The 16792-nt window shown below is 33.3% G+C and overlaps 1 protein-coding gene and 1 long non-coding RNA gene across 7 annotated transcripts in view; one reads left to right on the top strand and one right to left on the bottom strand.

The window, feature by feature from the left end:
• sergef (secretion regulating guanine nucleotide exchange factor) overlaps window positions 1–15939 on the bottom strand; it is a 55546-nt gene extending 39607 nt beyond the window's left edge. For all 3 annotated transcript variants that reach the window (XR_015526176.1, XR_015526178.1, XM_087311791.1), the window contains exons 1-9: window positions 15871–15939; window positions 15586–15721; window positions 13519–13674; window positions 10916–11010; window positions 10783–10843; window positions 10046–10159; window positions 7141–7203; window positions 6903–7061; window positions 6380–6519 (exon numbers count right to left, since the gene is read on the bottom strand). Coding sequence is in view for 1 of the 3 variants with exons in the window: in XM_087311791.1 (XP_087167917.1) it covers window positions 6380–6519; window positions 6903–7061; window positions 7141–7203; window positions 10046–10159; window positions 10783–10843; window positions 10916–11010; window positions 13519–13674; window positions 15586–15721; window positions 15871–15918 (972 nt within the window). In the remaining 2 variants the exon portion in view is untranslated. The remainder of the gene's footprint in view (window positions 1–6379; window positions 6520–6902; window positions 7062–7140; window positions 7204–10045; window positions 10160–10782; window positions 10844–10915; window positions 11011–13518; window positions 13675–15585; window positions 15722–15870) is intronic.
• A 107-nt stretch (window positions 15940–16046) lies between these two features.
• The window catches only part of LOC141380887 (uncharacterized), a 53224-nt gene continuing 52478 nt past the window's right edge, over window positions 16047–16792 (top strand). For all 4 annotated transcript variants that reach the window (XR_015526186.1, XR_015526187.1, XR_015526188.1 and 1 more), the window contains exon 1: window positions 16047–16778. This is a non-coding gene — a long non-coding RNA (uncharacterized LOC141380887). The remainder of the gene's footprint in view (window positions 16779–16792) is intronic.

Here is a 16792-nt window from a genome sequence, read left to right on the forward strand (position 1 = left end):
AATGTAAATATGAACTATGTTTGATTGGCCTGCTTGCAGTCCCGACCTGTCTACAATAGATAATACTTTTTAATATTTATATATATATTTTAAATATTATATTTGATGACTTGTAGCCATCTATACTGTAGATCTAAATTTATATATATACATACATATATACATACATATATATATATATAAATATTTTTTTTTTATATATATATATTCTACTTTTCATACAAACCTAGAATTATATATTACATATAATTTAGACTGTGTAATTAATCCAATATAATATATAAGCACAGTGTATATGTGACATTAAATGAAGAGTGAGTGGTGTGTGAGTGTGTGGATACAGTTGTGTTCAGCCTGTGATAATGAAGTGTTGCTGTTCATGTTGAGCTGCTGTGATGAAACCTCCGCTACCGCAGTGCACTGTGGGAGATCCAGCACTCACAGTGCAGGTGTGAAACAGGCTGTCGGCTGAAGCTGCATGTGTGAATGAACTCATCTCAAGACATTCTCTCAACCCAATCGGTGATCAGCAGTGTGAATACATTACATTTTGGAAATGGTATGGGTCGCTTGGAAGCTGAGCTGGTTCTAAAATACACCAGGTGTTAGGTGCAGAAAAGCCCCTATAAGCATCTTTAAATCAGCGGTTCTCAATCACTGTGACTGTGTGCTACACGGCACTGCCGACCAATCACCACACTGGAATTTACAGAATGACCTCATCGTAGTGACGTGGCACCAAAATTTCTTTTTAAACCGGAAGAATTTGCTGTGTTTCTCAACCACGTTCCAGGAGGACCACCAACACTGCATGTTTAGGATGTTTCCTTCGTCTTTCATGCCTATTACAAGTCTTACAGTCTCTGCTAATGAGATGGACGTGGTTAATTTGCAGAGCTGGTGGCATGCTAGGAACGTGGTTGAGAAACACTGCTCTAAAAACATTAAAAAAATTAATTTTCAGTTGGTAGTAAAATGTGTCCTAATAGTGTTTTTAGCAACATGACACATATACAGTTGAAGTCAGAATTATTAGCCCCCCTGGTTTTTATTCCCCAATTTCTGTTTAACGGAGAGAAGATTTTTTTAACACATTTCTTACACATAATATTTTTAATAACTTATTTCTAATAACTGATTAGTTTTATCTTTGCCATGATGACAGCAAATAATATTTGACTAGATATTTTTCAAGACACTTCTATACAGCTTAAAGTGACATTTAAAGGCTTAACAGGGTTAATTAGGCAGGTTTGAGTAATTAGGCAAGTTATTGTATAATGATGGTTTGTTCTGTAGACAATCGAAAAAAAATATATAGCTTAAAGGGGCTAATAATTTTGGCCTTAAAATGGCTTTAAAAAAATTAAAAACTGCTTTTATTCTAGCCAAAATAAAACAAATAAGACTTTCTCCAGAAGAAAAAATATTATCAGACATACTGTGAACATTTCCTTGCTCTGTTAAACATCATTTGGGAAACATTTAAAAAAGAAAAAAAAATTAAAAGGGGGGCTAATAATTCTGACTTCAACTGTATATGTCTGTCAACACCTCAAACTATGTGTTTTAGGGTTTTGTGACCCTTTAAATGATCAAAATAAATAAGCAAAGTCTATAACAACGACAAAATTATGAGATACACAGCAGAAATCTCACAAAATCTCCTTTAGTTCTCTGCAGAAGAGTAAAAGGCACTGTTTGGACTGACATCAGGCGACGTATTGCCGTCAACCACAATTCAGTTGTAAAACTGGACATACTGTCAGGCACTGCAGGCTGATCGTGACCCTCTCTCTATACCCACTCCCTCCCTCTTGAGGAGTTCCAGAGGACACCGTCCCATCCACGTCCTCTCATCAACATACAGTACAGCTCGCCGCTGCCAGGACATTGTAGAATAAGCAACTTTTGAAGATTAAGGAAAGACACTGTGGGTGAACTGGGTAAAAATATTAAAGGGACACTGACAAAAAAATTCTCAGCATTTACTTACGCTCAAGTGGTTGTAAATTTTTAGCAATTTGTTTCTTCTGTTGAACACAAAAGAAGATATTTTGAAGAATGTTGGAAAAAAAGCTACTGACAACCATAGTAGGAACTAAAAATATGGAAGTCGATGGCTGCTGCTTTCTAAAACTCTGCAGAATATCTCCTTTTGTGTTAGAATAAAGAAAGTCAAAGAGAATATTCATTCATTCATTTTCTTTTCAGCTTAGTCCCTTTATTAATCAGGGATCACCACAGCGTAATGAACCACAAACTTATCCAGCACGTTTTACGCAGCGGATGCCCTTCCAGCTGCAACCCATCACTGGGAAACACCTATACGCTCCCATTCACAAACATACACTACAGACAATTTAGCTTACCCAATTCACCTACAGTGCGTGTCTTTGGACTTGTGGGGGAAACCGGAGCAACCAGAGTTTCAGTTTATTCACAACAACTTGCTTTTGTATATGGTTATTAATATTAGCGGTATTATTTGTTATATGCATATTTAAGTTATTTTAATAAAAACAAACTTAAATTTGTCAACCTGTTGGGTTTTGAGGCATATGGGGCATAGGACATGTGTTTGGATATAACTCAGTATTTTGACCACACTTTGTTATTATTGTTCATTTATTCGTTTGCTGGAAGCTAGAAATGAGTATAGAAATAGTTTTAAAACAAATCTTTGCGCTTAACAAACAAAATTAAATATGTAGGCTAATGGGTGTCTTCAGTGGAGTGTAACACCGTTTCCATATTTACAAAAGTAAAGGAGTAAAGAGTAAAAGTAAAAAGGCTGAATGAAGGAGGCTCATTATTCTCGCGCTGCAGACGGTCTGTTTAACTGTTTTCTCGTTAGTGAAGCGTACCGTTTTTTCACTTACAAAGTCCGCCATGTAAATAACAAATGTGCCATAGCGTGACACATTTGACTTTTAAAGGGAATGGGAGATGAGACTCTGATTGGTTTAATGCACGTTCTGCTCAAAACCCACCCATAACTCGTTAAGAGAATAAACACAACGACCATGCGCCGGGGCACAGTGTCTTTTTTTGTTGTTTTGCATGTTTTCTTTATATTATACTAAAAAACTTGTCTTAAAAGAAATTTGCCAAGTGCATGAAAAAAACATGCACAAAATGCTAGATTTAGGAAAAATGCTCTTAAAAACATGTATTTTCATTAAAATCTACAGACTAAATTAATAAAGCACAACAAAATAAACATTTGAATATGAATTCTGCATGTTTTCTTTATATTACACAAAAAAAAAAAACTCAAAAAAGTCTAAAAATTGTCAAGTGCATGAAAAAACTTGGACAAAATGCTACAAAAAACATGCAGTTTAATTAATATCTACAAACTAAATTAATAAAGCACAACAAAATAAACATTTAAAAGTGTATTTTGCAAGTTTTCTTTATATTAGACTACAAAAAGCCTTTTTAAAAACTCAAAAAATTGCCAAGTGCATGAAAAAACATACACAAAATGCTACATTTAGAGAAAACGCCCTTAATAAAACTGTACTTTAATCAAAATCTAGACTAAATTAATAAACATTTAAAAGTGTATTTGGCATGTTTTCTTTATATTAGACTAAAAAAGCCTCTCAAACAAGTCTAAAAATTGCCAAGTGCATGAAAAAACATGCACAAAATGCTAAAAAACATGTACTTTAATTAATATCCACAGACTAAATTAATAAATTAATAATGCATAACAAAATAAACATTTAAAAAGAGTATTTTGCATGTTTTCTTTATATTAGACTAAAAAAACGCCTCTCAAAAACTCTTAAAATTGCCAAGTGCATGAAAAAACATGCACAAAATGCTAAATTTAGAGAAAATGCCCTTAAAAACATGTACTTTATTAATTTAGTCTGTAGATATTAATTAAAGCACAACAAAGTAAACATTTAAATATGTATTTTGCATGTTTTCTTTATATTAGACTAAAAAAGCCTTTCAAAAACTATAAAAACTGCCAAGTGCATGAAAAAACATGCACAAAATGCAACATTTAGAGAAAACACCCTTAAAAAAACTGTACTTTAATCAAAATCTAGACTAAACTAATAAAGCACAACAGAATAACCATTTAAAAGTGTATTTTGCATCTTTTCTTTATATTAGACTAAAAAACCCTTTAAAAAAATCCAAAAATTGCCAAGTGCATGAAAAAGCAAAAACCAAGTCACGAAAAGAAATCCAGAAATACAGTTGACAATGTTTGCATGACGTGTCCCTCTCTGAACTTGAAAACAGGATGTTAAAAAGACATAAATGCCAAACGTCTCTTTTCACTCGCTCACAATGTCTGAAGGCTGTTCTTTGATTTCAAGCTCCACTGACGCAGCAAACATCTAATTCTCAAATGGAGTTTGAAACAGTGTGCTGTCGAGTCTTTGTCTTCAACACACATGCAGACGGATGCTGCTTTTTCTAAGGTAAGCCATGACCTTCAATTTAAATCAAGCCTGTGTCTCTGGGCAGGATGTGGAAAGAGATTGTGGGAAGGCACAGAGTATGTTCGCCCCCTGCTGGAAGACCATACACACTGCATTCATCTGCCTATGTAGTGTTTTTATGGATTGCTTTGATTCTGAGTTGTGTTCAAAGCCACTGTAATTGTAAACAATGAGGTATAGGGTCATACAATTCTGCAGCCTACAGCTGATGAAGACTTGTTTATTTATGGAAGCCAATTTCTAACACATAATGAATAAAAAATGCTTAAGTTAAAAAAAAAAAAAACTATATATATATATATATATATATATATATATATATATATATATATATATATATATATATATATATATATATATATATAATCATAATAATAATAAAATTATTATTATTATTAGTTCTAGAAAGCTAAATGATGATATAAAAAGTCATACAAATTAGTTAATGTTAGAATTAGGAATTAATCAATATTAAAAAACTAAAGACTAACTATTCATTTTATAACTTAATGTTGTGTCCGTTTTTAAAATTTTTACCTCATAATTTTATTAAATATTTTTTTATTTCTCTCTTTCTCTTTCTTTTTTTATTTTATTTTTTATATTTTACTTATTTTGGTAAGTCAAGTTTTATTTATATGGCACATTTGGTCATTTAAATAATTACCATTACACAATAGTAATTTAAAGTGCTTCACATAAAAAAAGAAAAAAAGAAGCATAAAATACAAGTATTAGAAATAAACAAAATAATAAAAATGATTAAAAACAGATTAAAATGTGTTAAAACAGGTTTAAAGGGAAATGACTGAATTAATGAAAAAAAAGAAAAATAAAAAGACAAAAATAAGATTTCTTTTAACATAACAATGTATGGAAATAGGCATCTGAGTTTATTTAAAACTAACACATTTATTGAACATTTCATTATTTTTTACATTTCATATTTGCTGCCATTTTACAATAAACCACAAAAGGCTGTGCATTACAGTGATTTTACCACAATTACGATTGAGCTTATTATTTTTTTTACCCAATTTCTGTTTAACCGAGAGCAGATTTTCCAACACATTTCTAAACATAATAGTTTTAATAACTCATCTCTTATAATTGATTTATTTTATTTTTGCCACGATGACAGTAAATAATATTCTACTATATATTTTTTTAGGACACTTCTTACAGCTTAAAGTGACATTTAAAGGCTTAACTAAGCTTATTACGTTACCTATGCAGGTTAGGGTAACTAGAAAAGTCATTGTATAACGATTATAAGTTCTGTAGACAATCTGAAAAAAATATAGCTTAAAGGGGCTAATAATATTTGACTTAAAATTGTTTTTAAAAAATTTAAAACTGCTTTTGTTCTAGCCGAAATAATACACTAAGACTTTCTCCAGAAGAAAAAATATTATTAGACATCCTGTGGAAATTTCCTTGCTCTGTTAAACATCATTTGGAAAATATTTTAAAAAAAGAAAAAAAAATTCCAAGGGGGGCTAATAATTCTGACTTCAACTGTATATAATTTAATATAACAGTAATTCCTCAGAGTGACTTTTCATCTATTTAAACACTTAGTTTATTTTAAATCTTATTTACTTCCTTATATGTAACATTTCTCAATAGTATTAATTAATGTATTCATTTTTTTTTCATTAGAGGATTGTTTTCTTTTTCCGAGGGGATTTTTTGAGTAGAACATTATGATTGAGTGTACATTGCGATAAACTGTCATTTCATTCTGCATTGCATGCATCAAGACGTATAGTCTAATAGTAAAGTATGAGTGGATATAAACTAAGACAGTCTGTTGTTTCTTATTCTACTATGTATCGTCTTATTAAATAGAATAATTAAAACAGAAAAAAATAAACGATTTTTCCACAGTATCTGTGACATCATACCTGTGTGGCTCCAAATAAAGCTTTAACCTCAACAGGGGATCTCACAAGGTGCTCATCACTTGACTGTTTTTCCATGCTGTGATCAGTCTGGCCTAGCTGTCCGTAATTGGATCTGCCCCACGTAAAGACCCGCCCACTCTCTGTAAATGCACAATATATTTTTTCATCATCATCTCATCAGGGAACAATGCATAAACAAAGGTTTGTGTGAAGCATGACAAAAGACTGTAGAACACACATGACATGTCACTCGTATAGTTTTGAATGGGGAAAAGTGTAACGGTCAATTATTGATCACCATAGACTGATGATTCTCCGGGGAAGTGCCTCGGACCAGACCAATTGTTGCTTAATTTTATTGGTGATTCCTAATATGAAATTTAATCATAAGCTTGGCAAGCAAATTTGAAGGATTTGATGTTTCCCCATTTAAACAAAACACCGAGCATGCTGCCGGAGAGGCCTTTCAAAGTTGACCACCGAGTGAATTGACTTGCCTTAAAGGGACTTTAGCATAACTGACCAGTCTGTGCGATGAGGTGCGTCCAGCCGCTGTGAACATCGCTCACCCTTTCGTCCTGCAGCATTGACCGATCCAAAGCCACAGGAAGAGGCAGGAAGAGGCTCCCGCTGATCAGCTGACCATGTTTATTGCTGCCCCAGAGGAACACATCACCGTTCACTGTGGAAAACACTTCTATGAAACTGACCAATCGGATTAAAGACAGTCATTAAAGAGTTTGTTTGAGATTATCTCTCACCTGTCAAGCAAGCACAGTGGGCGGAGCCTGCAATGACCTTCTGTGTGGTCACATGAGCAAAGCCTGAAGATGAGAAAGCCAGAAAAACATTTTAAATAAATAAGAATTTAAATAATTTTCATAAAGTATTTTTGTGTAGTGTAAAAAGAAAACATAATAAATGAAAGGGGTGTAACGCTTCACAAAAATCACGGTTCGGTTCGATACGACACAGTGGTGTCACCCTTCGGTATGTTTTCGATACAGCAAAAAAATAAAAAAGCCAGAAAATTTCTCTGATTTTAATTTACGGATTTTTAATTTACTTTATTAGTTAACAATAATAACTGTGCTGTTTTCACGGGTGCTGTCTGATATTGCACAGATGACTTATAACTTATTATTTGCATACGTCATCTTAATAGCAGTAACGTTTTTTTCATGAGCTGCAATATTAGTTTCATCTCAGTGAATGCAGTTCTTTAGCGATGGTGAACGCGGTGTCAGTTGCACGATTAACAGCATCGTGACGATTAAATGAAGGATTAAAAAACGTTAGAACATCTCGTGCTTAAAATGTGTAGATTCAATGGCAAACACTGTTACTTGAAAACTCTGTCCCACCGGCTTTACGGACCTACGGGTTTCATAGCAGACTTTAACCACTGGAAGTCTTTTATCCACTCTTCGAAAAGTGTAAATGTTGGATTGACATTCATTTCATGATTAGTAATCAGATGTGCCATTATTTGTAACTTTAGGTGGTTTCCAAAACTAAATCTGCCAGTGTTGTTTGTTTTCATTCTCTCGTATCCAGACCTTTACGTTTTCGTGGCTGTAGTGCCCTGTCATGAAGGCTGAAGGCAGGGCAAGCATTGCAAGCTTTGTTTACTGCAAGTTATCATGTCAACTGTTTTAAACCATTCCTGGGCGCTGCGTTTGGCGTTTTTAGGTGAAAAGATGCTTAATGTGTGAATGCCTCGTAATTCCACGCACATGGTGAACATTTTGCTAAGAAAACTGGTCGCACGACATCAATTTTATGCACTCCAATATATTTTGACGTCGCATAGATAAAATTTCGGCCACATATGCGAGCTAAACGGTAGCAATTTCAAGCCCTGTCTCATATCGACAGCTACAAATGTACCGAAACCAAAGTGTTCCCAAAAATCAGACCTGCTGTTGGTTATAGGAGGATTACATTAACGTTATAGCCATTTTGCAAGCAAGTGCAGCGTTTGCCTGACTGGAGTAGTGTTTGGAGGTGGGTGAGGAAGGCAGCATGTTGCCTGTCACGTCATTTGGGATGCCCTGTTGAGCGGTGTTGCACTGAAAAGATTATATTTTGTACACTTTTACTCTTTTATCTTTTTAGATATCAGTCTGAATTGTTCGGTTTGTAATGCGTACCGAACCGAAAGTCTCGTACCAAACGGTTCAACACAAATACGCGTATCGTTACACCATTAATAAATGCACTTTTAAGTGTCACATTTTATTAATGTGTGTGTGTGTGTGTGCATTTAAATTACAACACATTTGTTTTGCTTAAGATTTGTTTGTTTTTTCATAAATCTTCACTTAAGCAGCTCTTATCTAACACCAAATTGCACCTTTTTTCATCTGTATTATAAAAGCTTTTTATAGAATAAATTTTACATTCTGTGTTTTTTTCCGGCCATTCTCAGTATTTATATATGAATAGCCATAAAGAGTGATGAGAATGTTTTCAAAAAATGAATTTTGAACCCGAGTGTCACAATTGCCAGCGATCTAGTCCATACAGATCTCTGGAGAACTACAATTCTGCCACCAAAAAAACTACAAATCCTTTCATGCACCACACACTCACACCTGTTCCTGTTTCACCTTGATTATACACACACAGCCGAGGGATCGTTATGAACTGATTACTTGGACTTCAAAAGCTAGTTAACGAGTCTAGTTAACTGTTTTGTGACATTACGACACAGTTTCCATTGTCTGGCCAAGTCGTGTTTTGACCTCTTGCCTTGTGTTATCGTTTTGATTCATTGCTGCCGGTACTGACGATTCGCCTGTTCTTTGACAGTGTTGACCGTTGCCTACCTGACCATCCTTAAAATAAACTGCACGTGGACACTTAACTTTGTTGTCAGCGTCCCTCACATTACAATGAGAGATTGTGCTAGAAATGTATCCAAATTAGTATACGAAATAAAATAACGCGTCATCTGCATCTATAAATGTGATAATATTTGAAATTCCTAATGTAATCAATCCAATGGCACCCACTGAAAATTAGATGTTGCATCTCATGGGGTTATCCTTTTAAATAAATTGAAATTGATAAGTATCAGTTTACTATATTTTTTTATATTAGTTTAGTATTGTTTTTTTGATCCCACTTCATTTTATGTGGCCTTAACTAAAATGTGCTTACAGTAAAATTAATAATTTGGTACAATGTACTTATTGTGTATTGCTTGATTAAATACCTGCATGTAAGTAGATCTGCAATTATTTTTTGTAATTACACTATTGACCTTCCCTCACACCTTAACCCACCCTTAAACCTACCCATACCACCAAACCTGTCCCAGACCATACCCGTATCCCACCTCAAGAACACCACAACACTGTAAGAACACTGTATCTATATTTTGATGTTATACATAGTAGTTAGTATCACTTAATATAAGAAGGAACAGTTTTTTAACCCTATTGACCTAATGAGGTGAACTGATAGCATTGCTAATCGTTATAAGATGTTGTGTGTTTTGAGATGTTGTTTAGCTCTTTATTGGCAGAAGAATCATATACAGTAACTTTACTGACATTGATTACAATATTACATATTTTATGTCTTGTAATAACTAACAGTAACAAGCCATTTTTTCTATGAGTGTTTCAATATTAGAGGTTAAGGTTGATTTAGTGTTACCTGGGACGAGGCAGGGCTCCTTCGAGGAAAGATGTGAAGGAACAGGCTGGGGATTCAACATTCTCTTAGCGTGACTAGACAGACCCGTTCCCCACTGATAAACACAACCTGAGGCTTTAGACAGACACACACACATATTTGAACAAATTATTTGTGTCTACATAAAAGGAAATAACACAGATAAAAGTTGAATATCACACACAAACACACACATTAAATAAATACATAATCTCTATTATTAAATGTGCAATTATACTATTAAAATATATTTATAAAACATATCTTCAATATTCAGATAATATATTGTCAATATTTAAAACAAATTACAAGAATAATCAATATTAATCATCGAATATTTAATAATATATTCAAATTAAATATTTTCAATATTTAAAGTAATTATTTTAGAAAATTTTTTCATGATTATTAAATAAAGGAATAAATTAAATGAGAAAAATGCAATAGTTCATATAAAACCCGTATACACATTCAGCATTTTAACATAATACTTAATAAATGTGATAATAAATATGATGATATTTAAAAGTAAAGATAAAAAGCAAGATAAAAAAGTGTGGAATAAATTTATACCATTAAATTATTAATCGTATAGCTATTATTAGAGTTGTTAAAACTAAATGAGTACAGACTACAAATAATCACATACTGTAATGCACTTAAAATAAATTATATACACATTTTTATTTTATTTTATATACAAATACTTCATGTAATACCTGTGCTTGCTAAAGCATGTCTGAGTCCTGCAGCCACACTACTAACTGGCTCATGGAAGCTCTGCAAGCAGAACACGTGATTTTATTTAATTACATTCTTGATTCACACACAGTCTATTCTGCAGGCTCCCACCTTCAAGAGTAGAGGCTCTGCCGAGTGTGTTTTCTCTGCCGAGACGCCCAGCTGACCAAATGCATTAGAGCCGCAAGCCAAGACCAGACCATCACCTGACACACAGATCAGAGAGAAGAGCTGAATTAAACAAGAACTACAGTAAGAGCTCCTGATCAAACTCTAAAAAAAAGACACTTAATAACAACCTTAAAGTGGACCAATTGGGCAAAAATGACTTTTATTTGGGGTTTAAACACAGTTGTGTGGCAACAGTTTGTGGATTAGAGATGGATTAGCTGAAATGCCACCCGAATCTGCAGCTTCATACTAATCTTGCCCCCGCCACCACATAGTTTTCTCTGATAAATGTATCTACACCTGACCCGCGCCCGATCATCACTTTTTTTGTGAAATTTGTGAAAAAACAAATTTAATTATTTGTTTTAGGCATGATGATAGTTCACCGTGGATATTAACAGCAGATTCAGAGAGCTTTAATCTGCGCATCTCTGATAGTAAAATAATACGTTTTTCTTAAATGTTTTTAAATGAACTTTTATTCATAAAAACAAACGTTTGTCTTTAGATAACATTTTCTACATATAGACATACAAATAGACACAAAAAGTAAAAACAAGACATTACAGCTTTAGCAGATACAGGAACAAAAACGGTGCCACTTCAGCCTAAACGGCTGAAAAATATGTTATATTTACTTGTCCTTTTTCTTCGCACTGTGCAAAAACAGAATAGCATCTACTGTGCCTGGATTTGGGCAATTCCGCCTCGCCTCCAAAAAGTGGCCAGCTGCCAGATTGCAGTTGTGGAAATAGGCGATCTTGTTTCTCCCAGAACGATAGCAGACTTTCCTCTGATGACTCCTCTAACTGAAACTCTTGCACTTCATCCATTATTTTGGGCGTCTCCTCTTCCCATTCTGCAAAGCACACTCTGCTTTTGCTTTTTCGCTGGTCCACTACCATGTCCCGATACATCCACTTGCAACCGACCCACAATTAATCATAACGTATTTTTTTATTACCCCACCCGCGGATTATCCGAAGCGCCTGCGGATATAACCGCCATCCGCGCATCATTTAGTCAGCCTCTAATAGTAAATATATATATATATATATATATATATATATATATATATATATATTTTTTTTTTTTTTTTTTTTTTTTTTTTTAATTATACTTGATAAAAACTTTGATTGACATTCTCCCTTTGACATTCTGCCCATTAATGACTATCCCTCGCTCATTAGCATAGACAGCCCTGAGTGAGAAGCAGCCGTCCACCGTTAGAGTTTATGAGCTGCACCTGCTGAAGCTATTGAGGCATTATTAGTATTGAGTTTTAGAATGCACACATGAACATCGTATTCTGCACAGATTATCATAGGTTACTCCATAGAAGGTTTAGAAGTATTTAATGCTCTTCTAATAGATATAACTTCACCTTTGTTGCAGAGGCAATAAGGCTTTATAAGTTTTAAATTTTTAATGTATGGATCTTTCCTATTTCTTTTTTTTTTTTGTAGTATATTTTTGAAGTTATTATAAAGCATGCTGGATTGTGTTTTTTTTTTATTGTTTGTAAGTGATTTGTCTCTTTTTCTGTTTGTTGTATCATGATGCTACTGCTCTAAGTTAGTTGTCCTTGCTGGGATTAATAAGGTTGTTTAACTTCTTCTGAGCCACTTCTTCACAGAGATAGCCTTTGATAGTTTTGAATCGGATTCATGGGTGTTTTTAAATCAATCTCATTTGAATTTAAAGCGACAGTCACAAAAACATCACAGTTAGGATCCAAGCCTAAAAAGGGCCAGTTTCAATGAGTTATAAAACATTATTTGTGTGCTATTTTGAGCAGAAATTAAACATACACACTCTAAAGACATCTAAGGACTTATTTTACAGTCCATCTTGTAAAAAAGGGGCATAATGGGTCTGCTTTAAAGAGAAATTCATCCAAAAACTAAAACAGAAACCTTGTGCTTCAGTCATGAATTTGTTTGTTTCTTTGTTTACGTTTTGATGCCATATCAACAGCATTTTTAAACATTAATTTTCTTTTGGCTTAGTCTCTATTTCAGACGTCGCCACAGCAGAATAAACTACCCGTTTTACACAGCGGATGCCCTGGGAAACACCCATATACACTCATTCACACACACACACACACACACACACACACACACACACACACACACACACACACACACACACACACACACACACACACACACACACACACACACACTCATACTTTACGGACAATTTAGCTTATTCCATTCACCTATAGCGCATGTCTTTGGACTGTGGGGGAAACCAGAGCACCCGGAGGAATCCCACGCTAACACGGTGAGAACATGCAAACTCCACAGAAATGCCATCTGGCCCAGCTGGGACTTGAACCAGCAATCTTCTTGCTGTGAGGTGACTCACCACTGAGCCACTGTACCACTCCAGCATTGGTTATGTTCATGGCAATATGAGTAATACAGTGTTCAGAATTAGGATCATGTAAAGATCTCTCTCTTACAAAGCATACCTTAATGAATGGTTTTATGGAGCAGGATCACACCACATATGAATTTAATGACCCAAACACTCACCTGTCAGGATAATGGTGAAGTCCCACCCACAGGACACCTGCTGAACTCTTCCAAACCCAGGTAAAGGGCAGGTCTGAAATGTCATAATCTCTAAGGTGTGACCGAGCCCTAGCTGACCCTTGTGGTTCTGTCCACACACCAGCAGCTCGCCTGAATCTGTGGAGAATTAAGTATTTGTCATCTTTTTGTTGACTGTATTTGTACTAAATAGATTTGGAGTGATTCTTCGAAAGTTCTTTAAGGCATTTCTGGAATTTCTGTTTATTTTGTTTGGAAAATATTGCATTCATAAATGTCGAAGAAAAGAGAACAATTAGTTTTGGGCGATTCAAGTTTGAGCTTTGTCTTATAAACATTAGAGAAATGATAAGAAACTATAAAGTAAATGATATGATAAAGTCAAACCATTCACTATGAATTGTAATTTTTTTATTACATTATTATTATTACATTTGGTATCATTATTTCTATAGTTACAGTATTTGAAATTACTCATTTTCTGTTCTCATTTAATATTGTGAGGTAATATTGAGTCTGTGGAGAGAATGAAAAAAGGAGAAAGTGTCTGACAGGGTTTCTGCAGGTTTAACCAAGTTAAATTTAAGACTTTTTAAGACATTTTTAAGACCATTATCATTATGTAAAAAAATTTAGACTTATACAGGGCTAAATGTTCAGAATTTGTTTTCAAAAGTCCCAGTTAGAAAAGATTTTCACTTACCCTAACCAAATTTTTTAAAAATGGAGTACATTTTATTAAAATGTATTACTTTTATTAAATTTCAAATCTATCCAAAATATCCATTCACAAACCCTATAACCCTTACCAAAAATAGAACAAAACATAGCTGTCAATTCTTCTGTCTAACATTACAATAATAATACTAATTTAATACAGGGTTTTTGCAGATTTCACAGAGTTAAATTTAAGACTTTTAAAGACATTTTTTAAGTCCATTATGACTAAAATTTTAGACTTATAAGCATTAAAGCCTAAGGAATTTTTCAAATGGCCCAGATGGAAAGGATTTTTATTTGCCCTATCAAAAAATGTTTTATTATAATTTATTACAAGTATTAATACAATAATACCTTTATGATATATATATATATATATATATATATATATATATATATATATATATATATATATATATATATATATATATATATATATATGTTTTTTTTTTTATATTTGAAATATTGTGTAAAAACAAGCTTGTATGCATACACTTTTTTTCCCAACATCAACTTTCTTTAAAATCAAAAAATGAACAAATATTTTAAAGGTTTTAAAAATGTAATACAATAAATCTACATGGAGAACTTTTAAAGAAATGTTATTTTAAGGAAAATAATGAACCCATTATGACAGAGTTAATAATTACCTTTTTAAATAAAAAGTTTTATTGAGATGGATTGTTGATTATTGTATGGGTTTTGGCCAGATTGGGTAGCAATTTATGAACAAACGACAATTAAGACTTGTTTAAAAAAGATTTAAGACTTAAAACACAATATTTCAGTAAATTTAAGACTTTTTAAGGCCTAAAATTTGGATTTTGAGATTTAGGACATTTTAAGACTTTAAGACCCTGTAGAAACCCTGTAATAATATAAAATCAGGTTAGTATCCTCAGCAATACATAAACGGAGAACTTCTAAGCAAATGTTACTGCAAGGAAAGTAATTAAATGCTAATTTTCAACAAAAAGTTTTATTGAGATGGATTTTTGGTCACTGTATGACTAAAACTGTATGTTAATGGCCAGTTTTAAGAAAGGAGAATTAACACCTGTTAAAGAAGATTCAAGACCTACAACACAACATTTTAAACTTTTTAAGTCTTAAAATTTACGTTGACATTTAAGACGTTTTAAGACTTTTAAGGAGAATGTTGTCACACTACTACTCGACCACTAGGGAGCGGCGATGTACCACAAATAAAAGGTAAACAAACATACAAAGATTTAAAGTACAATTTTACTAATTCTAAACAACGTAATCTTACATATTGCTGTTCAAACTTTTAAAAACATATTTTTATAGCAAAATAGGCCATGTAACCAGAAATGAGAGCCGAATGTCCGCCTCCTCCGGTGACAGCGCGGATCTGCTCCTCCTGCAGTCCGCTTTCTACACGCCTCGGCTCGGCTTGATCTTCTGCGTTTCCCTGCCCGAGCTGACCATAACTGTTGGCTCCCTGTGACACCCATTCAAGAGTTTATTGTTCAGATATATGTAAATGTTTCGAATTACTAACTTTATCAATTCAAAGTTCGCGTATTTTCGTGAATTTCAAGTGGGGCAGTCGTGTATAAATGTGAGTAAATGAGGTGTAAATAAACTCACCCACGTGTACAGTAGCGATACACATTTTGACAGCTGATCTCCTTCCATTAGATTTAGGCGCCAACTGATGACATGCCTTAAAATTATGTAAACGTCATCGGTTTTCCCAGATTTAAGAAATATTAGTTGGTGGAATGGAAATAAGCGTTGAACTATGCAACATGGGCGTGGCTTAGCAGCAGATTTAATAATTTACATATCTATTTTTTATTAAATAAGTGACACGTTCTCAGTTTTACATTGTTAAAATATAAGCAATGTCAACTTACAATATTATGTATATAATTTAACATTATTCAGAATTAAAACAAACGTTGATCAGTTTGACAAATATGTATAATGTTGTTATTTTTAAAGACATTGGATTGAAAATATAAAATATTTTTTTTTTTAAATTTAAAAAACAATAAGTATATTTGAATAGCTATTAATTACAAATAAGAAGTCGTTTAATCTTTGCATATTAATAATAATAATTAAACAATAGATTATAGCATAGATTTTAATTCAATTTAAGAAATATAGTGTATATCTACAATAAACAATATATATTCACTCTATTCATACCAATCAATGTTGATTTTTATCACGTTGAAAATATCAAAATGTAGTCACGTGGCATTCGTTACTTTTCTCAACAATTTTGGCAATAAACAAATCACAGTTGTTTAAGATGAACGCTTAATGAGCCCCGTTAAATACGTCTGAAGGCACTTTCTTGTCGTTTACCAGGTGTCTGCTTAATTATAATTGACATAATTAATAAAAATAATTATTTATACAATCAAAGGATCATAGTTTTAACGTACTTACGTCTGCCATAAGACAAATCATGTCCAGAAATCGGAACAGACTTCGACATTTGAAGTGCCTCCAGGAAAACAACCGTTGGGAGCAAAGAAGAAACGGTACACTAATTTTT

Source organism: Danio rerio, chromosome 25 (assembly GCF_052040795.2).
Source record: "Danio rerio strain M-AB ecotype USA chromosome 25, GRCz13ab, whole genome shotgun sequence".
Classification (NCBI taxonomy): Eukaryota; Metazoa; Chordata; class Actinopteri; order Cypriniformes; family Danionidae; genus Danio; species Danio rerio.